The 23,740-nt window shown below is 44.5% G+C and overlaps 1 protein-coding gene across 2 annotated transcripts in view; it reads left to right on the top strand.

The window, feature by feature from the left end:
* PIK3R3 (phosphoinositide-3-kinase regulatory subunit 3) overlaps window positions 1–20,260 on the top strand; it is a 148,218-nt gene extending 127,958 nt beyond the window's left edge. For both annotated transcript variants that reach the window (XM_062191233.1, XM_062191231.1), the window contains exons 8-11: window positions 281–457; window positions 9,305–9,379; window positions 10,122–10,292; window positions 16,633–20,260. In XM_062191233.1, coding sequence (XP_062047217.1) covers window positions 281–457; window positions 9,305–9,379; window positions 10,122–10,292; window positions 16,633–16,831 — 622 coding nt within the window. In that variant the 3' untranslated portion in view covers window positions 16,832–20,260. The remainder of the gene's footprint in view (window positions 1–280; window positions 458–9,304; window positions 9,380–10,121; window positions 10,293–16,632) is intronic.
* Window positions 20,261–23,740: the final 3,480 nt, after the last annotated feature.

The following is a 23,740-nucleotide window of genomic DNA, read 5'->3' as shown; positions in this document are numbered from 1 at the left end:
GTTGAAGTCTTTCTCCTGAAGCAGTCAGTGTGGCTTGCGGGAAAGGGTAGGCTGACTGGAATACTCTTTATTGGCCAGTCTGGGCCTTGTGTGTCTCTCACCTTGGATCTGAGATGGGGGCAGGGAATCCTTACCTACCTGTTCTTAGAATAAGAATGGATAAAGGCCAGGCAAAAACAACAGCTGTTCACCACACTTCAGATATCAGAACCATGTTTTCATTATAGGAGCCTTCTGTTTGGTTGCTATTTTAGCCTTAATTTGTCAAATATTTTCACAGAATTATGATGAATTATGACAAGTTGAAATCACGTCTGGGTGAGATTCACGATAGCAAAATGCGTCTTGAGCAGGATTTGAAGAAACAAGCTTTGGACAACCGAGAAATAGATAAAAAAATGAATAGTATCAAACCTGACCTGATTCAGCTGCGCAAGATCCGAGATCAGCACCTTGTGTAAGTAGTCAGGGGTGGTGTGGCGAGAGACACACTGGCATCGGATTACTATGGGCACTAGAGATGTTACAGTTGGGAGAAGAGATTTGTAATTGAGAACTGGCCAGTGAGATGGCAAGAATTTAGGAAAGCAGGTATATTGTAGGACTTTCCAGAGTTTACTTGAAGTCAGTGTGTGGGGCAAATCAGATATAGAACTCAATAGCATACAGGTGCTTTGGAAGTGTCAGAAGGTGGCTTGGCACAAGCAAAGTGCTATCAGTGAGAAGGTATAGTTAATGTTTGCCTAAAACATGAAAACCAGAATCTTTGGTTGTGGACCATAGAGAGAGAAATCATTCTTCAGAGGCACAGGAAAAAACACTGACAGTGGGAGCCTACAAGTAACAACACAGTACAGTCTTTGAAAGGATTTTTACATTTAAGAAATGAGGCCGGCGCCGTGTCTCAATAGGCTAATCCTCTGCCTGCGGCGCCGGCACACTGGGTTCTAGTTCTTACTGTTCTGGAGTCTGGTGAGTGTAAGATCAAGACATTAAGTTTTTTTTTTTTTTTTGAAAGAGGAGTAATGAAGAGAAGTAGAGCAAGAGAGAGAGGTCTTCCATTCTGCTGGTTCACTCCCCAAATGACTGCAATGGTCAGAGCTGAGCTGATCCAAAGCCAGGATCCAGGAGCTTCCTCTAGGTCTCCCATGCGGGAGCAAGGCCCCAAGGACTTGGGCCATATTCTACTGCTATCACAGGCCATAGCAGAGAGCTGGGTCATAAGAGAGGAGCATCTGGGACACGAACCAGTGCCCTTATGAGATGCTGGCACTGCAGGCTGGAGCTTTAACCTGCTGCACCACAACGCTGGCCCCAGATTTGGTATTTGGTGAGGGCCTGCTTTTTGATTCATAGATGGCTCCTAATATATGTGTCCTCACATGATGGAAGAAGTGATAGTTCTCTCTCAGGCCTCCCTTTTGAGGCCACAATGGCATTCACAAAGGTTCTACCCCTATGACCTAATCATATCCCAAAGTCCCCACTTCTTCTTCTTTTTTTTTTTTTTTTTTTTGACAGGCAGAGTGACAGTGAGAGAGAGAGAGACAGAGGGAAAGGTCTTCCTTTTTGCTGTTGGTTCACCCTCCAATGGCCACTGCAGCCGGCGCATCGCGCTGATCCGAAGCCAGGGCCAGGTGCTTCTCCTGGTCTCCCATGCAGGTGCAGGGCCCAAGCTCTTGGGCCATCCTCCACTGCCTTCCCGGGCCATAGCAGAGAGCTGGCCTGGAAGAGGGGCAACCGGGATAGAATCCGGCGCCCCAACCGGGACTAGAACCCAGTGTGCTGGTGCCGCAAGGCGGAGGATTAGCCTGTTAAGCCATGGCGCCGGCCCCAAAGTCCCCACTTCTTAATACCATCACTTTGGGCTTTAGGATTTCAGTATATGAAATATAGGACAACATCAACATTCATATCATAGCATGTGGAAAACCAGTTATTTAAATTTCCTTTATTGGGGTTAGGTAAGCTAAATGTAAAAGTTTAGATAACATCATGGACAGCAGAGTCATGAGCTGCTTGCTAGTAAGGACAGCTGCAATGTTGAGGGAGACACAGCCAGCAACTACTCCTTTGCAAGGGTTGCTTCAAGGATAGTCTATACTTTGATATTTCTAACAGAGAATTGTCTCTAGGCTTCATGAACTTGAGCTAATGCTGAACTTTGTATATCAGTCCTGAAGAACCTGTGTTGTTGCATGGTACTGAGCATTGTCTCTCCTTGGTTCTGATGAACAGGTTGGAATTCTGTAATACCCGAATACTCTCTTTGTGTGTGGACATTTCCCTGACTTCTCACTGCATAACCCACAAGGATTTTTTGAGATTCTCTGCTGAGATCCTGATGTACTATTTCTAGGATATTTTTGAATGTTTAGATATATAATGTATCTTTTTATTCTTATTTTATATTCTTACATATAAAAGAAAACATTTCTACTATAAAGTTCCATTTACTTGAAGCTCAAAAATGGGTAAAATCTATCTGTGGTAAAGAATTAAGAATAGTGATTGCTTATGGTGGGGGTACTGATGGGAAGATGGCATGAGGGAAACTTGTGGCATCCTAGAAATATTCTGAATCTTCATCTGAGTTGGGTTACATGGGCTTATACAATATGCAAATTAATCAAGAATGGGCATTTGTCCTGGTGGTTAGGATGACTCTTGGGATGCCTGTATCCTTTACTGGAGTGTCTTGGTTACATTCCCAGCTATGGCTCCGATTTCCACCTTCCTGTTAATGAGCACCTTGGGAGGCAAGGGAGATGGCTCAAGCATTTAGGTCTCTGTCACTCATCTGAAAGATGTGGATTGAGTTCCCAGCTCCCAGATTTGGCCAGGCATAGCCTCAGTGTTGCAGGCATTTGAGGAATGAACCAACAGACGGAAACTATCTCTTTCCTTTGCTCTCTTTCTCTGTCTCTCAAAAGAAAAAAAATGAAACAAGCAGTTAGTATGTACATAGAAGATTAATGTACTTTATATATATTATAAGTCAATACATACATTAAAAGTATAAAATACATTAGGTTTAAAATTTCCTTTCAGAAAAGGATTTTGGGGGGCTGGTGTTGTGGCAAAGTGGGCATCCCATATGTGCCAGTTTGTGTCCCAGCTACTCCACTTCCATTTGAAAGGCAGAGTTACAGAGAGAGAAGGAAAAGGAGAGAGAGAGAGAGACTGAGATCTTCCCATACACTTGTTCATTCCCAAGATGGTCAGCTCTGGGCCAGGTTGAAGCCAGGAGCCAGGAACTCCATCTTGGATTCCCAGGTAAACTACAGAGGGCCAAGCACTCAAGCCATCTTCTGCTTTCCCAAGCAAGTCAGCAGGGTGCTGGATTGGAAGTGGAGCAGTCAGGATTTGAACTGGTGTCCATATGGGATTCCAGCATCATATGCAGCAGCCTAACCTGCTGTGCCACAATTGTAAAACTCTTTTTAATTTTGAGTTAAGGTTAGTTTTTGTGATCATTTAATTTTCGTGGTATTTAGAAATCTAAATTTATAAATTTAAAATAAAAAAAACTTGTCATAACCACATAGATACATTAATGATGAGTTTTGAGTAATAGCTTATGTTCCATACAATTCACCCACTTAAAATGTACAATTCAATGTTTTCAGTGTATTCACAAGTATTTGCAATCATTAACCCATATTTTAGAACACTTTACCACCCTAAAAATAAACCTTGGGGCTGGCACTGTGGCACAGCAGGTTAAAGCCCCAGCCTGCAGTGCCAGCATCCCGTATGGACACTGGTTCAAGTGCCAGCCGTTCCTCTTCCAATCCAGCTCTCTGCTATAGCCTGGGAAAGCAGTAGAAGATGGCCTGAGTGCTCCCGATTTGGGGAATGAACCAGGGGATATGAACCAGGCCAATTTGGGGAGTGAACCAGTGGATGGAAGATCTCTCTCTCTCTCTCTCTCTCTCTCTCTGCTCTCTGTAACTCTGCCTTTCAATTAATAAATAAATAAATCTTAAACAAATAAACCTTGGGGGCAGGCATTTGGTGCAGTGGTTAGGACACTGCTTGGAACAGCTGCATCCCATGTCAGAGTGCCTGCTTCCTGCTAGTGTGCCCTAGGAGGCGCTAGAAATGGTTGGAGTGCTTGGGTCCCTGCCACATACATAGGAGACCTGGACTGAATTCTACGCTACTGGCTTCCTCCTGGCCCAGGCCTGACTGTTGTGGGCATTTGGGGGAGTGGACCAGTGGGTGGAAGATAGGCATCTGTCTCTCTGTTTCTTTCTTTGTGTGTTTCTCTGCCTTTTGGGTTAAATGAGAATATACAAAAAAAATTTTTAAGAAGAAACCTTTTGCACTTTACCTGTTATACCTATCATTCTATCATCTATCCCTAATCAGCCACTAATATTCTTTGTCCCTATAGATTTGCCTATTCTGAATATTTCATATAAATGGAAACATATGTTATGTAGTCTTTTTGACTGGCTTCTTTCATTTAGCTTGATGTTTTCAAGGTTTATCCTTGTCATAGTGTGTATCAGTATTTCATTCCCCTTTTTTGTTTCCAAATAGTATTCAGTTTATGGCCATGCCACATTTTGTTTAACTATCATTGATGGACATTTGGGGTTTTCCTATTTTGGCTTTTATCGCTCATGCTGCTGTGAACATCCACGTGCAGGTTTTTTATGGACATTTGTTTTCAATTCTCTTGCATTCATACCATGGAGTGGAATCCTGGGCCATATCGTCATTCTGCATTTATAGTCATATCAGAGGAAGGACCCAGACTATTTTGCAAGGTGGTTTCACTATTTTACATCTACATCAGCAGTAATTGTCTAAGTTTCTTAAAGTAATGAATCATGCCTTAATTTATTTTATTGAGAGGCAGAGTTACAGACAGAGAGGAAGAGACAGAGAGGTCTTCCATCTATTGGTTCACTCCCCAAATGATCACAATGGCCAGAGCTGGGTTAATCCAAATCTGGGAGCCAGGAACTTCTTCCAGGTCTCCCATGTGGGTGCAAGGGCCCATCTTCTGCTGCTTTCTTGGGTCTATTAGCAGGGTGCTGGATCGGAAGTGGAGCAGCTGGGACTCAAACTGGCACCCATATGGGATGTCTGTGCTGCAGGTGGAGAATTAACCTACTACAACACAGTGCCAGTCCCAGTAATACATTTCTGATAACTAAATTTTTAGAAGTAATTTTTTTCAAATTATTATGTACATTATTTCACTTTACTCTTCTTATATGGGGAGTATGAAGTTCTGTTCACCCAGTCTGGTGTCAGACAAGTTATATTCCTCTTTTAAGTTATTTAAAGCTCCCACCTGCCTGGTTATGTGGGAAAAACTTAATATCAGACATCACTAGGGCTCTTCCTGTTTCCTACACAACACACACACACACACACACACACGGTCTAAGAATGTCACCCTGAAGTAGTGCCAGGTGAAACTAGGGGAGCACAAGGTCCTTTATCCTCCCTTTTGCCTGCTATCATTGGATACTCCTTCTGTCCCTAGTAAATGCATCCTGCCATCTGGTTAAGTTCCACTGTTCCAACAAATTCAGAAGTGCTTTCCCAGGAATTTCCTCCTTGACTGCTAACAGACTCTGAATCCTGTCCTTCATCCAGGGTGTCCTGTGCATAAGACACCCTTTTCTGTCACCACATTTCATACTACAGCCTGCCTCTGGGGAATCCGAACTTTCTTTCCGGACTGGTGCTTCACTTGCAAAGTATTTTTTCCCTGTCCCCTTCTCCTAGGGTCTTCCTAGCTTAATCACTTGTCTTGGACTGAAACACAAGTTCTTTTCCTCTTAAAGTGTAGTTGGATTGCAAGGCTAATTAGATATTTGGAAAGGACACTGTAAATACGTATTGCCCACCCTCTCCTCCCGACTTGCTGGGATGAGGGCTAGGAAGGATGTGCTGACACTAGCTATTTTCTCTCTGTGTGTACATTGTATAGGAGAAGACCCCCAGTGATGGCTGAGATTAAATATGTCCCATTGTCCTATGTGTAGGATACCTATAAAGACTCAAATTGAGGGGCTAGCACTGTAGTGTAACAGGTAAAGCCACCACCTGCAGTGCCAGCATCCCATATGTGTACCAGTTTGAGTCCTGGCTGCTCCACTTCTGATCTAATTCTCTGCTATGGCCTGGGAAATCAATAGAAGATGGCCTGAATCCTTGAGCCCCTGTACTCACAAGGGAGACCTGGAAGAAGCTCTAAGCTCCTGGCTTTGGATAAGAAGCTGACAGCTCCGGCTGCTGTGGCCATTTGGGGAATGAACCAGCAGATAGAAGACCTTTCTCTCTCTCTCTCTCTTTCTCTCTGCCTCTGCCTCTCTGTAACTCCACCTTTCAAATAAATAAGTAAATTTTTTTTAAAAAAAGACTTAAATTGAGCAGTAAATATATCACTTATGGTAACTTTGAAGTGAACATTATCTTTCTGAATTATTACAGCATTGAAAAGTTGGAACTTTATAGTTTAAGATAATGTCCATGTAGGCCATGGGAATAATACTCATATTTGCCTTGTTGTTTTAGAAGAGGTGGACTGAGACATAAGGAAAGGCCTGGTCTCAGACCACACTGTTGGTAACTGGCTCAGAACTGCCTGGTAGGTCTTTTGTGCTTGCTTTATCCCCTTTACAGTGAGTTAAGTATAAATTGACATTTTTACTAAAGTTATTTGAGATTTTTTCAGAATGGTTTTTACAAGCTAGTTAGTTTCTGGCATTAATAGATATTTAAGGGGCCGGCGCCGTGGCTCAATAGGCTAATCCTCTGTCTTGCGGCACCAGCACACCGGGTTCTAGTCCTGGTCGGGGCACCGGATTCTGCCCCGGTTGCCCCTCTTCCAGGCCAGCTCTCTGCTGTGGCCAGGGAGTGCAGCGGAGGATGGCCCAAGTGCTTGGGCCCTGCACCCCATGGAGAAGCACCTGGCTCCTGCCTTTGGATCAGCGCGGTGGCCATTGGAGGGTGAACCAACGGCAAAGGAAGACCTTTCTCTCTCTCTCTCTCTCTCTCTCTCTCTCACTGTCCACTCTGCCTGTCAAAAAATTAAAAAAAAAAAGATATTTAAGGATTCCAAATAATAATCATGTCTCAAAATGGACTTTGGGATATTGGGAAAGTTTCTTATGGTAGAAAGTTAACACCATCTTAAATGGAGGATGGGCCAAAGACGTTCCCTCTGTTCCCTGTTTTCCTGTCCTTTCCTGGGTGTCCTGTCTTGCCCCAACATAAAAAGAGAGGTTCCATTCAGAGGTTTGTGGTTAAAGGAAGATGAGGATGTAAGAGAAAATGTGGTGCAGTATTGCAGGCATTTTACTCAGTGTGCTTAACTCTCTAAGAACAGGAAGGTTAGTTTTGTTATGGTTAGAAAATTGAATGATAAGAATCTTTAGAGGAATCTTTTTTTGCTGAGAGAAGTGTTGATGTTGGAGGGGGGTCAATACTAAACTGTTCAGTGAAGATCACATATTATTCTTCAGCTTCACTAAATGTAAGTCTTAATGAGAAAAGCTGCAAAATGTGTGTAAAATAATTTTAAAAATGAGGTGTAATGGGGCTGATGTTGTGACGTGGTGGGTAAAGCCTCTACCTGGGATGCCAGCATACCATTTGGGTTCTGGTTCAAGGTTCAAGTCCAGCTGCTTCACTTCTGATCCAGCTCCCTGCTAATGGCCTGGGAAAACAGTGGAAGGTGGCCCAAGTGCTTGACCCCTGCACCCACGTGGGAAGCTCTTGGCTCCTGGCTTCAGCCTGGCCCAATCCCAGCTGTTACTACCATTTGGGGAGTAAACCAGCAGATAAAATATCTCCCTCTCTCTCTCTCTCTCTCTTTCTCTTTCTCTCTCTCTGTAACTCTTTCAAATAAATAAATAAATCCCTAAAAAAAAAAATGAAGAGTGATGCCAAGTTATGTGGTGTAAGTGGGGTCAGAGACAGATACAAGGTAATCCTGGAATTAGTTATGAAGATTTTATTAAAAGCAGCCCACTGGGAAATACAAGGTTACTTCAGAAAGTTCATGGAAAAATGGAATTATAAAAGTGTGAGTTTATTATGGTAGAAAAAAATTTGAAATCCATGCATAGTTTTTCAAACCGGCACCCATATGGGGTGCTGGCACTGCAGGGGCTTTACCTGCTACACCATAGCGCCAGCCCCTAAAGCAATAGATTCTAATAAAGTGCTGTGAAGATGAATAAATGAGGTAAAGTGTAGAGAGTGCTTGGGGCTTGTCTTATTTGGGACAATTAAGATAGTCTTTCCTTAGGAGATGATGTTTATAACAAGACCTGAGTGATTGGGAACCTTGCTTGAGAGTGGTGTTGAAAAATTATTTTTAGGGGCACTGTGGCGTAGTGGGTGAAACCACCTCCTGCAGTGCTGGCATCCCATGTGAGCACCAGTTCAAGTCCCGGCTGCTCCGCTTCCAGTTTGGCTCTCTGCTATGGCCTGGGAATGCAGTGGGGGATGGCTCGGGTCCTTGGGCCCCTGCACCCACCTGGGAGACCCAGAGGAAGCTCCTGGCTCCTGGCTTCAGATCAGCACAGCTCTGACCATTGCGGCCAATTGAAGAGTGGATGGAAGACCTCTCTTTCTCTCTCTGCCTTTCGTTCTCTCTCTGTGTAACTCTGACTTTCAAATAAATAAATACAAATATTTAAAACAAAAAAAAAGTGTTTTTATACTCTACTCCCATGTTTAGACAGTTGGCCATCTGAAAGGAACTAAATATGATGGTTTATATAATTTTATAACAAATATTGATGTATTTTAAGATACTATGATTTGCTTGGTGATGAAGTAAATTTATATTAATTACACAGATTACCACCCTGGATTTCTTGTTTAGATGCAAAAATAGATCTTGACATTTCTGGTTAGACCTTTAAGCTCAGTTCATTAGACCACACAGGAAATGGGTTCTCTGGCTTAGTGGAGGTTGCATTTGTGACACCATTCTTACCTAACTCATGATCAGGAACAGGTGTGCCATCATGTGTGAATACAAACATATGATACTTGTGATGGTATAACTTTCTAGAAAAGAAAAACTAGAAATGTCTCATTTCAAGTAACTTGCTGTGTTTCTGCCTTTTTGCAGAAAAAAATTCATCATGGTAGTAAAGGAAAAGTAGTGGAGTGATTAATTTAGGGAAATCTCTGGTCACTCTTTAGGGATTAGGGGAAATAAGAGGTCCCTAGACTTTGGGAATTTGGTTGGCTTGGACATAGCTAGTTGGTCCAGGCAGTGTTTCCATAGATACTGACACTGGTGTCTTTCCTTTGGCAGGTGGCTCAATCACAAGGGAGTGAGGCAGAAGCGCCTGAATGCCTGGCTGGGAATCAAGAATGAGGATGCCGATGAGTATGTTTTCTCTGTACCTTTCTCTCAGATGGCTTTGTTCCCACTATAATACGTGGGCCTTCTTTATGCGTACTCAGAGTTGATTCTCACTGTCACTTGAGGAAATTGAATCAAGAACTTTGTATCTTTCGCATTGAACTGCCTGAAGAGTACCCTTAGACATTTGAATTCGGCCTCCTGCCCATAAATCGGCACGCATAAGCGCTGCTGTTCAGATATTCATGTTTCAGCTCAATGAGTGGACATGTGAACTCTGTGCTTTCTGCACCATTAGCAAGTAACAGAGCTGTTAAAACAAACAAACAAACAAACAAACAAGAACTTGAGGCAGGCATTTGGCACAGCGGTTAAGATGCTGCTTGAGATTCCTGCAACCCATATTGGAGTCTTAAGTTCAAGTCCTGGCTCCCTTCCAATTCCAGCTTCCTGCTGATGTGCACCCTGGGAAGCTTAAGTCTTTGGTCCCAGATGGAGTTCCTGGCTCTTGTCTATGTCTTGGCCCACCCTCTGCTGTTGTGGGCATTTGGGGAGTGAGCCAGTGGACAGAAGATCTTTCTTTGTCTGTCTCTATGCCTTTCAAATAAAAGACAATAAGAAGGAAAGAAAAACCAAACACCCAACTAATTGCAATTTTGCTTGTCATTTTATGGTTAAAGATTTGCAAGAACATTCTCTTTGTGATTTTGCTTTTAGGTGTAAGTAACCTTATTATCACAATAATATTTTAACATTTAATTTTTAGAACCTATTTTATCAATGAGGAAGATGAAAACCTGCCACATTATGATGAGAAAACCTGGTTCGTTGAGGATATCAATCGAGTACAAGCAGAGGACTTGCTTTATGGGAAACCCGATGGTGCATTCTTAATTCGTGAGAGTAGCAAGAAAGGATGCTATGCTTGCTCTGTGGTGTAAGTCTTCTTATGATTTATGAAATCTTTCGGTTCTTAAGGGGGATATGACCTTTTGAAACCTATTGCAGTGATTAGTGGAAAATCAACCCCTCATACAAATTTACATGAAATTAGTTAAAGTACAATAACCTATGAGGATGTATGGCATAGACCATTAATGCTTTTATGAAGAAAACAGTTTTAGGAGAAATGATATATGAAATTGTTTTGGAGATGTTAATTTACATAGTAAGTAGATAAAGCTCTATGAGTTGCTGTTATTAGATTTCAGGAATCTATGATATCTTGAATTGAAAAAAAAATCAATTTTTAGTATACTCCTGCAGGTTTAACTTAGTTTCCATTATAGATTAGGGAAGTTTGATTGAATGGAATTATTTTTATTTCAGAAGAAAAACTAAGTTTTTAAATAAAATAGTATTTTGTTGAGGTAGTGAAAGAAAAATATGCATGCATTTTCCTTATTATGATCTTATGTACTGCTTAGTAGCTGTGTAAACTTGGGTAAATTACTTAACTTTTCTTTGCCCTGGTTCCTTACCTGTAAAATAAGGGTAATAACAATGATAATAATACTGCTTTGAGGTTTTGTGAGGATCGTGTGATACAGTATGCTGTATGCTTTGAACAGTGTTGGTACAGGCTAAGGACATGTTAGTAATCACATGATGATCATGATGTTATTGATGGACATAGAAGAAAGAAAACACAGCTGACAGTGTTTGAACTCTCAGGGAGGGCAAGACGAGCAAGGACAGACAAAAGTCATTCATGTTAACAGAGTGCCCAGTGCCCAGTGATCATCTTCTCTTCAGTGGTCTGCTTGTGCCGTGGAGTCAGACTTTGAATCCAAGTATACCTGGTTTCAAAACTCACATTTTTGTATTGCACCAGGCTTTGCTCATTTCATAAAAGATCCAAGATAAATGAAATGAAATAGATATTATTAATAGGCCATGAACATGCAGACCTGTTAATTCTGGTACAGAAAGAGAAGATGGGGAGGGGGTGTTGTGGAAGAGGCATTTGAGCTGGACCTTGACAGGGTGAGTGAGATGTGTATGGGTAGAAAATGGGGGAGAAGATGAAGAGTACATCAGATTACTATTAGATATAAAACTACCTGCACCATTTCACTTCGTGTGACCTGGGCTGTTCAAGTTAACTGAATGGAAATGACAGGAAAGGATGGTTCTTGAGAGGTTTGGGATCCTTTACAAAAAGTAAAAAGTAAGATGGTAAGCCCTATCTCTCATCCTTACCCAGGTCATTGAATAGCTGCTTATAGGTTAAGAACTGACTGGAGGGAAATCAATGAGTAGCTTGAATGTCTTGGGGAACTGTACTTTTGTTCTCCTCCACTGAGTACCAGACTTGACCACACTGAAGAAGTATGTATTTCTCTTGCCTGTTAGAACTAACTACAGTCACCCTTCATATTGGATTCCCTTTTTTTTTTTTTTTTTAAGATTTATTTGTGGTGCTGTGGCGTAGTGGGTAAAGCCACTGCCTGCAGTGCCGACATCCCTTATGGTGCCAGTTCAAGTCCCAGACACTCCACTTCCTGTCCAGCTCTCTGCTATGGCCTGGGAAAGCAGTGGAAGATGGCCTAAGTGCTTGGGCCCCTGTACCTACATGGGAGACCTGGAAGAAGCTCCTAGTTCCTGGCTTCGGATTGGCTTAGCTCCGGCGGTTGCGGCCATCTGAGGAGTGAACCTCTGCCTCTCTAATAAATAAATAAACCTTAAAAAAAAGAGATTTATTTGTTTATTTGAAAGAGTTACAGAGAAAGAGGAGAGACAGAGAGAGAGAGATCTTCCATCCAGTGATTCACCTGTCAAATGGCCGCAACGGCCAGGGCTGGGCCAGGTCAAAGTCAGGAGTCAGGAGCTTCTTTTGGGTCTCCTGCATGAGTGCAGGGACCCAGGGATTTGGGCCGTCTTCTGTTGCTTTCTCAGGCACGTTAGCAGGGAGCTGGATCAAAAGTGGAGCAGCTGGGACTCAAACCAGTGCTCATATGGGATACTGTCACTGCAGGCTGCAGCTTAACCCACTGCGCCACAGCACCAGCCCTAACATACTAGAGTTCTTACTGAGGACATTTGGAAGCAAAGCAGGCTGCATCACAGAATCTTCCCCTTGTTTGACAATTACTCTGAGGAAAAGCCTATCTATAGTGATCTCCCAGTATACTTAGGCTATATACTGAACTGTAGGAATTTAAATAATTTCTGTTTTTTTGAAGAGTCTCATAGAAAAATTAAAATGATCATGTACTAGGACATCAAGACATGAAACTAATTTTTCCCATGTTAATTTCTGTTTAAAAAAAAAAAAAGAAGAAGCCTAAGATGAAATTGCTGAACTCCTTAGGATAAAGACATACATCCAGCAGTACATGCATTACACTAGGTTGGAGAGTCAGAAATTGAGAACCTGTGATCTTATTGTTGTTGCCATTTTGAAAAATAAAAAATTTGATTAGGGAAAGAACAACTAGACACAAGATCAACAAGGAAATAGAAGACTTATACCATAAAACAAGTAGACACCTGTAGAATGTTCCACCCAACCTCAAAATACGCTGTTTTCAAATGCACATGAAATATCCAGGATAGACCATAAATTGGGCCACAAAACAAATCTCAGTAAGTTAAAAAGTATTGAAATCATACAGATTGTGTTCTCCAACCAAAATGGAATGAAATTGTAAATCAAAAACAGAAGGAGGGGCCGACATTTGGTGCAGTAAGCCACTTTTTTTTTTTTTTTTTTTTTTTTAGGATTTATTTTATTTATTTGAAAGACAGAGTTACAGAGAGAGAGGTCTTCCATCCACTAGTTCACTCCCCAATTGGCTGCAACGGCTGGAGTGCACTGATCTGAAGCCAGGAGCCAGGAGCTTCTTCTGGGTCTCCTACGCGGGTGCAGGGGTGCAAGAACTTGGGCCATCTTCCACTGCTTTCCCAGACCATAGCAGAGAGCTGGATCAGAATAGGAGCAGCCAGCACTAGAACTGGTGCCCATATGGGATGCCAGCGCTTCAGACCAGGGCTTTAACCCGCTGTGCCACAGTGCCGGCCCCAAGTAAGCCACTTCTTGAGACACCTACATCCTGTATCAGAGTGCCTGGGTTTAAATCCAGGTTCTGCTCCACACTGCAGCTTCCTGTTAATGCACACCCTGGGAGGCAGCATGTAATGTTCAAGTACTTGGGTCCCTTCCACACGCAGTGGAGACCTAGACTGAGTTCTGGGCTCCTGGCTTTGGCCCGGCTCAGCCCCAGCTGTTGTACGCATTTGAGGAGTGAATGATTGGATGGAAGATCTTTTTGTCAATGTTTCTAGTCTTTCAAAAAAGAGAGAAGGAAATTTGGAGTAGTCACAAATACATTGACAAAAACACATTCCTGGTGAATCAAAAATAAATAAACCAGGGGAAATTATAAAACATTTTTTTGGTTTAAGATTTCTATGTTTATTTGAAAGGCAGAGTGATGGTGGTGGTGGGGAGACAGAAGGAGAGAATCTTCCATCCACTGGCTCACTTTCCAAATTCCTGCAACAATAAGGGCTATATCAGGCTGAAGCCAGGAGACAGGAATTCCATCTAGGTCTATCATGTGGGTGGCAGGAACTCAAGTACTTGGGCCATCATCTGCTGCCTCACAGGCATGTTAACATGAAGTTAAATCCAAAGTACTGGATAGCCAAGATGCAAAGCAGGCACTTTGATGTGGGTTGCAGGCCTCTCAAGCAGCTGTTTAACCTGCTGTACACAATGCCAGCCTCATTATTAAATACTTTGATATGAGTGAAAATGGAACCACACCATAGCAAAACTTAGGTGATACAGCTCAAGCAGGGCTTAGAGGGAAATTTATAGCTGTAAGCATCTATATTAAAAAAGAACAATCTCAATGATCTTTCTTCTATTAATAAACTAAAAAAGAGCAAAATGAACCCATTCAAGCAGAAGGAAGAAATAATAAAAATTAGAACTGAAGTAAATGAAATAGAGAATAGAAAACAAATGAGAAAATCAATGAAAACAAAAAGTTGGTTTTTTTGAAAAAAAATCCACAAAATGAACAACCATTAGCTAAATTGGCAGAAAAAACAGAAATTACTAAAATCAGGATGAAAGAGAGAACATTTTTATAGAAACAAAAAAGATAATAAGAGAATTTAAAAAACAATTGTATGCCAACAAATAATTAATGTTTATTGTTGGACAAGTACCTAGGAGCACAGAGGCTTCCAAAATTGACTCAAGAAGAAACAAAATTTGAATAGAACTATAACAAGTGGGGTCAGTGTTGTGGCACAATGGGTTAAGCTGCTACCTGCAATTCCAGCATCCCATATGGGCTCTAGTTTGAGTCCTGGCTGCTCCACTTCCAATTCAGCTCCCTTCTAATGCACCTGGGAAAGCAGCAGAAGATGGGAGATTTGAATGGAGTTCTAGGTTCCTGGCTTTGGCCTGGCCCAGCCCTGGCCATTGCAGCCATTTGGGGAGTGAACCACCAGCAGACAGAAGATCTCTCTCTTGTCTCTAACTCTGCCTTTCAAATAAATAAATAAAGATTTTTTTAAAAAAGAACTATAACAATTAAAAAATTGAATTAATCAAAAACTATCCACAAAGAAAAGCTCAGGCTCCAATGGCTGTGTTGCTGAATTCTACCAAACACTTAAAAACATTTAACACCAACTGAGACATTGTTCAACTCTTTTTATGAGGATGGTATGACTGACACCAAAAGCAGATAAAGACAGCAAAAACAAAAACAAACAAACAAAAAAACTATGGACCTTATAAATATAGAAGTAAAAATTCTTAATAATCCTTATGAAAATCCATAAAAACTCTTACAATAAATAACTCCAGCAGCATAACAGCATTCATTCCAGGAATGCAAGGATGGTTCAATATGGAAAAATCAATTGATGTGATAACTCATGTTTAAAGAACCAAAGCAAACGATAATCTCAATAGCAGCACACAAAAAAAACATTTAACAAGGGCAATTGTTTGATGCACCCCTTTAGATTATGTTTGGGATGCCCATATCCTATGTTGGAGTGCCTGGTTCAAGTTTCAGCTCCTCCATTTCCAGGCCCACTTCCTGCTAATACACCTTGGGAGGCAGCAGATGATGGCTCAAGTACTTGGGTCCCTGCCACCCACATGGAAGACTCCTATTATGTTCCAAGCTTGGCAGTTTATGTCTGGCTCAGCCCTGGCTGTTTGTGGACATTTAGGGGATGAGCCAGCAGATGGATGATCTGTCTCCTCTGTTCCTCTCTCTCTGCCTTTCAAATACAATGAAAATATCTTAATGTTTAAAAGGTGTTTGAAAAAGTCCAACAGTCTTTCCTGTTAAAAAACATTCAATAAACCAGAAATATGAGGGGACTTCCTCAACCTGATAAAGTTATCAATGAAAAACCCACAGCTAATATCATATTTAATGATGGAATAATGAATGCTTTTCTCTAAGATCATGATAAGATACAGATACCCATTCTAACCACTTTTGTTCTGCATTGTACAAGAGAACAGTTCTAGCAAGAGAAAGAAATAAAAGATATTTGATTAGCAAGGAAGAGGTAAACTATTACAGATAATAGGTTAGCAAGGTTGCAGGTTACAAGATACAAAGGTGTACTGTGTATACTAGCAGTGGACCATCCAAAAATGAAATTGAAGACATGACATTTACAATAAATACAAAATGATGAAATACTCAGGAATAAAACAAGAAATATAGGGGTTGTATACTAAAAATTATAAAACATATTTGAAATGTTAAAAGGACATCAATAAATGAATCCTGTGTTCATGGACCAGAAGATTTAATGCTGGGATGTCAGTACTTCCCCAGTTGATCTGCAGTCCTATGAAAATCCCCTCTGGTGTTTGCAGAGATGGGCAAGATGATCCTAACTTTCATATGGAAATGCAAGGGACCCTGAATATTCACAATAATAGAAAAAAGAAAATAATAGAAAAAATAGTAGTAGTCACATCTCTTAATTTCAAAATTTACTACAAAGCTGAATTAATCCAGACTGTGAGGTGCTGACATAAGGATAGTTCTGTAGATCACTGAATAGAATTGAGTTGACAAACAAGCCTTTCCCTCTCTGGTTAATTATTAGGATGTAGTTATATCTGTGGCCAAGTACAAGGAGTTGGGGGCAGTGCAGTTCTGCAAGCTTTGACTGACAGAACACTTCCTGGTGTAACAATTACTCTCCCACTTTGGGCCACTCATTGTCCTTCCACGTGCTGCTCTGTGCCTCACCATTTCTCCTGTGGTGTTTCATTGCAGCGCTGACGGGGAGGTGAAGCACTGTGTGATCTACAGCACCGCGCGGGGCTATGGCTTCGCAGAGCCCTACAACCTGTACAGCTCACTGAAGGAGCTGGTGCTCCACTACCAGCACACGTCCCTGGTTCAGCACAACGACTCCCTCAACGTCAGGCTTGCCTACCCCGTCCACGCACAGATGCCCTCGCTCTGCAGATAAAGAGGGAGTGGGGAGAGAGGTGGCTCTCTAGCATTTTTTTCTACAGTTTTTATTCGACTCCAGTGAGGGCATTCTTTCTACGTAGACTGCTTGTTTTGCACAAGAAGTGATTCTGTGAATGTGAAGTGGAGAGGTCGAACAGCAGCTGGCCAGTATGGGGGCCTAAGAGGCCTGGGGTTCTGTGGGACTCGGCTGTGCTGCCGCATGGACATAATCAACTGGAAGCAGATGTGGTTTGTGGAAGGTCTGTTTCATTGGGATTTTTGTTTCTGGTTAGCCAGGCACTCTCAACAGAACATGGTGGGCTGGATGGGGGTAGAATTTGGGGGTTGCATTTGGAAGCCTCTGCAGAGTCCATGGCCTCTTTTGAGCATCACCTCTGAGGTGCCACAGGGGCGTGGGTCTGTTGGAAATTCCGTTTTGCTCTGATAGTCTTCTCCCTGTAGAAGGCTGTTTTGATTTCGTAGTAGAATGGGATTTGGTGAAAAAGACAACCAAAGGAAAATGGGAAGGCTTGGATTTCATGTAAAGACTAAGCCAAGGGAGGAAAAATGTTCAACAGAAGGTACTTCTTTCTTACCAACATAATTTAGGCTTCAGCATCTCACCAGCTCCTCCCTCTAAGAAGCATTATTTTCAGAAACCAACAAAACAGTATTTGTGATGGGAGAAGGTGGCACTAGTGGCTGAAGCACATTTCTATACCAAAACTTGGAAAGGACAGCTAGAATCTATGAGTTTTAGCAAACACTAAGATTGATCAGTGAACTCCTTCTGCCCTGCCATTGTTTCTCAACATTTTCTTTTTTCTTTTTTCAGTAGGGATGGTGAGCTTTGAATATAAAATGAAGTTGGTGCTTGTGTGGGGTTTCCTTAGCCTAAAGAATGATCTGTTTGAAACTTTTGTAACTTGAGTAAAGGAAAGGTGCAATCCAGGGCTTTTAGATGGCTTCATACACCAAATGACAGCCCGGAACAGCAGTCCTACACGGGCCGCCCCGGGTTCAGAGGCCCTGCAGGAACAGCGGATAGCCTTTAATTTTCCTCTGTCTGCCTCTCCTTTGCTGGGTAGGGTGTCGGGAACCACAGGAAGCTAAGAAGGGGAATCGGACTGTGGTGAGGGACCTCCGTAAATCAGGCCCTGGGGCCCTGGTGTCCAGGGTCAGGGTCATACCACATTACACACGTGCTTCCATGCCGTGGTTTCTGGAGCTTCTGCAAGGAGAGAAGATGGCCTGGAGTTCAGACTTAGTAGAAGCCATCTGGAAGCCTTTCTCGTGATCCTGCCACTGAGGCGATGTGCAGTCTGCGTTTATGCTCCAGTGGTTGTGACTTTAGCCAGGGAGCTTCTGCTCCATGTGGTCTGAGCCTTCCAGCTGAGTGAAGCTCGGCGAATGGGGGGCGGGGGAGGGGCGCAGGCTTCCACCCTGATTCTATTATGCCCCACACTCATTAGTCAAAACTCATTTGACAAATAGAGTCCAGCTGCCTGCCAGCCAAGCCTGGAAGCATAATGGGCTCAGAGTGAGTCAGCTGTTTGAGCCTAAAGCTGTGCAGTGAGGCGTCCCAGCTGAGTCAGAGAAGCAGCCAGTCCCTGGGTCTTGGTTCATAAGGCTTACAGCTAGGAAAGCTCAAATTTGGGGGCACTCGGGTGACAGGGTCTACAAGGGACCACAGACAGACAAATTGTTGAAGAAACCTCCAGAGCTGCGGCAGTGATGAGGGCCAGGAAAGGGCGCCTTGGCTTTCCCTGGTCCCTGTTGCTGTTTCAGGACTGGGTGAGGCAAAGACAAATGAAGCCTCCTCTTGTGTCACAGAGAGCAGGCGCCTCCCTTCCCCAGACTGCCAAATGAAATCTTAAAGTTTTACTGTAATGCCAAGCTAATTGCTGCAGGACACACCTGGGTGGCTTTGCACCTGCTTAAGCAGTGGGATGCTCAAGATTGGGTGCAAGGAATCCCTCCTATCTGGTACTAAGATTTTAGCATGTTCTAATGTCTCTTTCAGAAGAAACCAAATGGGACTGAGGATACATACTTGCAATGTAGAACAGTGTGGCTCCACCTTGCTGGGCAGACCCTGAGGGGGTGTGGGGAGACAGCGAGCCCCATCTTGTTATTGAACTGGGGATGGCTTGTGGAGACAGGCTGTCCCCCACCCCACCCGCCCAGGCCCCTGGGCCATACAAACATCCCTTCACTTTCCTTTCTTATTTTTTGTTATTAAAATCATTGCTTTGTGGGATCCAAGACCCAGGGATCATTTGAGAAGTTGGAAGTTATCTTTTTCTGAACCTTGTCACATGATTTGCTTGTTCCTAAGCAAATGGAAATGGCATAGGGACCAGCCTGCTAACCACTGGGCCTGGTATGTGGGGGGGCAGTGCACTGCTCCTCTACCCACAGCTTGGGAACAGGTGGCAGCCTTCTTCGTGTGAGTGGAGGTCTGTGTTCTGTCCCACGATCTGGACCCTGGGGCTCTCTCTCTCTCAGTATTGTAACTGCAGTCTCACTGAGGCAGAGGATAAAGAGACAGATCAAGACTAGAGGGACTCATTATTCTCCTGGCTAAGAGAAGCCAGCCACCAACATGAAACCAGCTTGGGGCTGGCTGGACACAGGCCCCAGGCCCATTTTCTTCATGTGGAGCTTTCATTACCACACGGTGCCATCTCTAGATCCGGCATCAGCTTGGCCATGGCTCGGGGCTGGAGGGGTTGCCTAAGTCCTATCTAGTGATCTGGCCAAGGAGGAGGACTTCCTAACACCCCCACTCCACCCTCTGCAAGCCCCGATGGGCTCTCCCACTTACTGTGGACCTCACGTGCTCTGAAGCAGCATTGAGAGCCAGTTGGTTCTGCCACGAGTCTCTTCTTGCTGCAGGGAATCAGCCCTGTTTGTTCTTGAGCCAAGAATTGCACACAGGCAGTTCCTGATTTCCAGGTCTCTGCTGCCGGCTAAGAACCCGGAGTAGGTCTCTGTGAGGGGTCAGAGGCCTCAGAAACCCGCGGTCCGGATAGGGGCTTGCCTGGGCCCTCTGCTGCCAGCTGCTCAGCCTCGCGCCTCGCGTTAGCTCCAGCCACTTGTGACAGCCCACCTCGTTTCCTTACTAATTCCAGTTCCAGCATGTGACTTTGGTGCCCTGTTGTTACTTGTGAAAAATCTTCTGTTGTCTTTGATGTAGTCAAAAAAATTTCATGTAGTTTTCGTAAATATCTGGTTCACAAGGAAGCCACCTTGTATGTCTTGTGTTGGGACAGTTCATGATGTAGTTCCTAGACCACTTTTGCAAATTGTTCTTGTCACCAGGTGTGTTCAGACATTGCTGTGCAGTTGTGGGGGAGGGAGGGGGAAGGTGAGGGGTGGTACTTTCTGGTCGTTTTGTTTTTTACCTTCCCCAAGAGGGGGACAGTCTGGCCAACTTGCTCCAGTAACGCAATAAAGACATTGCAATAAAGCACCTTTGTTTTCATGCTGTGGAGGGGTGGGCTGTAGGGAGGGCCGGAGGAGGGCTGGGGTGAAGACAAGCCCTTGAAACTCCCAAGGAGCTGGCGCTGTGGTGTACCAGGTAAAACCGCCACCTGCAGTGCCAGCATCCCATATGGGCGCTGGTTCAAGTCCTGGCTGCTTCACTTCCGATCCAGCTCTCTGCTATGGCCCGGGAAGGCAGTGGAGGATGGCCCAGGTCCTTGGGCCCCTGCGCCCACATGGGAGACCTGGAAAAAGCTCCTGGCTCCTGGCTTCGGATCGGCACAGCTCCAGCCGTTGCAGCCATCTAGGGAGTGAACCAGCAGATGGAAGCCCTCTCTCTCTCTCTGCCTCTCCTTCTCTTTATATAACTCTTTCAAATAAATAAAGAATTCTTAAAAAAAAAAAAAAAGTTCTTAAACTTTCTCTACAAGAAGCAGCAAAAGACAGTCCTGGAGCTGAACTGGGGCCAGCAGAGGTGATTTTCCCCTGAAGAGGAGGCCGTGCGTCCTAGAGTCCCGTCCGCCCGACAGGACGCAGCAGAGCCGGGCGTTCAGAGAAAGCCAAATCTGAGCAGCCCCTCCCCACTCCGCCCACTCCTGACTCCTAAGTCCAGTTTATCAGAACATAATTCCTGCCCAGAAGTGACGGTTTCCATATCCTATCATATTCTGTTCTGGCAGCAGGGGAAACGGGTTGAGGCTTACAAAGCCTGTCCCCTTCTTGTGAACACAGCAAATTTGAGAACCTCTTGCGGCACAGGACACCGCTGCTCTCACCCATGTGTACTCATAAAATCAGACTGGGTAGGGGAACACTCAGTTATTCTAAATGGCCCTGCCTGTGGCCTTCCACCCCACCATATATATAGCTACAAGTACCTCCTAAGGCTACTGGAACTGTGGATGGAAGATTTCCCTTAATCCCGAGTTGTTCCCATTTCTGTGTTTAGAACTCATATTCCCATCACCTGCCCAGGCCTCTTCGGCACTCTGCTGGCTGCATGTCGCCATGGGAACCTGAGTGTCCCACAGGCACTTCAAACTTATGTACTGCACAGAGAAAAGCTAAGGTTGGCCATGAACTCCCTTCCCTACCTACCACCAAACCCACCATCGTGTCTGCCCACGTAACTCCTCTCCGTCCCGCCTGTCCTTGGACTAAAGCCGATACCTCCACACATCTTTGGGATTCTGTTTTCTCTCACTTTTACAGAAAGTTCCTGTGATCGGTTCTTTCCTCTTCGCTGGATCACCCCACTGATTTAAGAGTGTGTGTCTCATTCTGCTTCCCCACACCCTAATCAACACCAAATCTGTTCTCTCTTTTCAAAGCCAAGCCTTTGCAAAGAGCTTCCAAGGTCTGTTTCCTTGCCTCCAGCGCTTCAGCGTAGCATCCATCGTCACTTGAGACTGCTCTCCTTGGTGCCGCCATCGCTAAGCAGCAGTCTCCACGGGAGACCGCACCCCCTCTGACCCCCTCACTCACCTGGCTCTCCTCAGACATCCCTGTTCCTCTGAACTCTCCTTTTCCAGGCTCCTTTTCACGTACGCCTTTTTTTCCTGGCAGCTTTCTGCACACCTATGAATCCACCTACCATTTCTAGGCCAATTAGGTCTCCTGCCTGGGCGTCTACTGGCAAATACCTCAGACTCAGCACACTGAACACAGCACTGGAGGGCAAGGTCACCACCGGCCCTGCTCTCTTCCACTGTTTCTATTTCAGTGAACAGAAATACAACCCATCCTGTTACAGCCTCATTAATTTTGCCTTCTGAATATCAAAACATCACTTCTAACTTCGCTGTTACACTACCATCTCTAACCTTAAACCTGGAAGGCCTCCCTTTTCCATTCTTGCCTGCCTCAAATCCATTCTCATTATAGCAACAAGTTACCTTTCCAAAATACAAATCCAAGCCTGTGCCAAACATGACTTTTTAATTGTTCTTTGAGTGATCACAAATGTTATAAAATATTCTGGCTTCTCCCTGATTCAGGCTCTCATCCCCCTCTTAGCTTGTTTTTATTCACTCAGTCTCCCCACCTTGGGCCTTTTGTCTGTACATTCCCTGGATAACCCTCACCTGAAGCTTTTTGTTTGTTTTTTGAGAGAGACAGACAGAAAGGTCTTCCTTCCGTTGGTTCACTCCCCAAATGGCCGCCACAGCCGGCATTGTGCCAATCCGAAGCCAGGAGCCAGGAGCCAGGAACCTGGTCTCCCATGCAGGTGCAGGAGCCCAAGCACTTGGGCCATCCTCCATTGCCCTCCCGGGGGCACAGGAGAGAGCTGGACTGGAAGAGGAGCAACCAGGACTAGAACCCGGTGCCCATGTGGGATGCCGGCGCCGCAGGCAGAGGATTAACCTAGTGCGCCACGGCGCCAGCCCTGTCCTGTAGCTTTTTTTTTTTTTTATTTATTTGAAAGAGTTACACACACACACTGAGAGAGAGAGAGAGAGAGAGAGAGAGGGATTCCATCCGTTGGTTCACTCCCCAATTGCTGGAGTTGTGCCAATCCAAAGCCAGGAGCTGAGAGCTTTCTCCAGGTCTCCCACACGGGTGCAGGGGCCCAAGGACTTTGGCCATCTTCTGCCTTCCCAGGCCATAGCAGGGAGCTGGTAGGAAGTGGAGCAGCCGGGACTTGAACCGGCGCTCATATGGGATGCTGGCACTGTCATGGCGCCGGCCCCCTCCTGTAGCTTTAATCACCATGTGTTTCCTGAGGGCTTCCAAATCCATATGTCCAGCCGCCCACACTCTCCCCTCCTTCCTTCCTCAGATGGGGATTATCTCCTCACTGTTGCTGTCTTAGCTCAAACCATGATCATGGGTTCCTCATCCCGTCTCTGGCCTGCTTCCTTCACTCACTAGTGATCTTCCTTCAACATAACCTGAGGCCACTGCCCTGAAGTTGTTTCCAGAAATGCCTCACTCCTGGAGAGTAGTGCACCAGTCTCAGGGGGAGCGCCACTGGCACTGGGGGGCAGCTGCCTGTCTATTCTGGGATGCTTAGCATCTCCCACCCTCATTTCCAAATCCCTACTTCCGCAGTTCCCCTAACGGCAGGATGGTGTGGTGCTTCTGACCAGATCCTGGAACACATGGCACCCTCTGCCCGTCCTGAGACAGCGACCTGTGACGTGTCTCCCCAGTGGAAGCAAGACTGGAGAGAGGGCATGTGGCAGGGCAGGAAGGTGCTGTTTGGGATGCCCACATCCATACAGGAGTGCTTAAACTTGGCTCTGCTTCCAATTCCAGCTTCCTGCTAACGCAACCTTTGGAAGGCAGCAGGTGATGATGGCACAACGACTGGTCCCTGCCACCCATGTGGGAGACCCTGGTTGAATTGTTGTTGGGGTTTGAGTGACCCAGCGGATGCGAGGTCTGTCTCAATTAAGAAGATAAAACTGCTGGAAGGCTGAGGAGCCCAATGTCCCCA

The sequence above is a fragment of the Lepus europaeus genome, chromosome 5, assembly GCF_033115175.1.
Source record: "Lepus europaeus isolate LE1 chromosome 5, mLepTim1.pri, whole genome shotgun sequence".
Taxonomy (NCBI): Eukaryota; Metazoa; Chordata; class Mammalia; order Lagomorpha; family Leporidae; genus Lepus; species Lepus europaeus.
The sequence above is the reverse complement of the archived record's forward strand: the minus strand, read 5'-3'. Positions and strand labels throughout refer to the sequence as shown.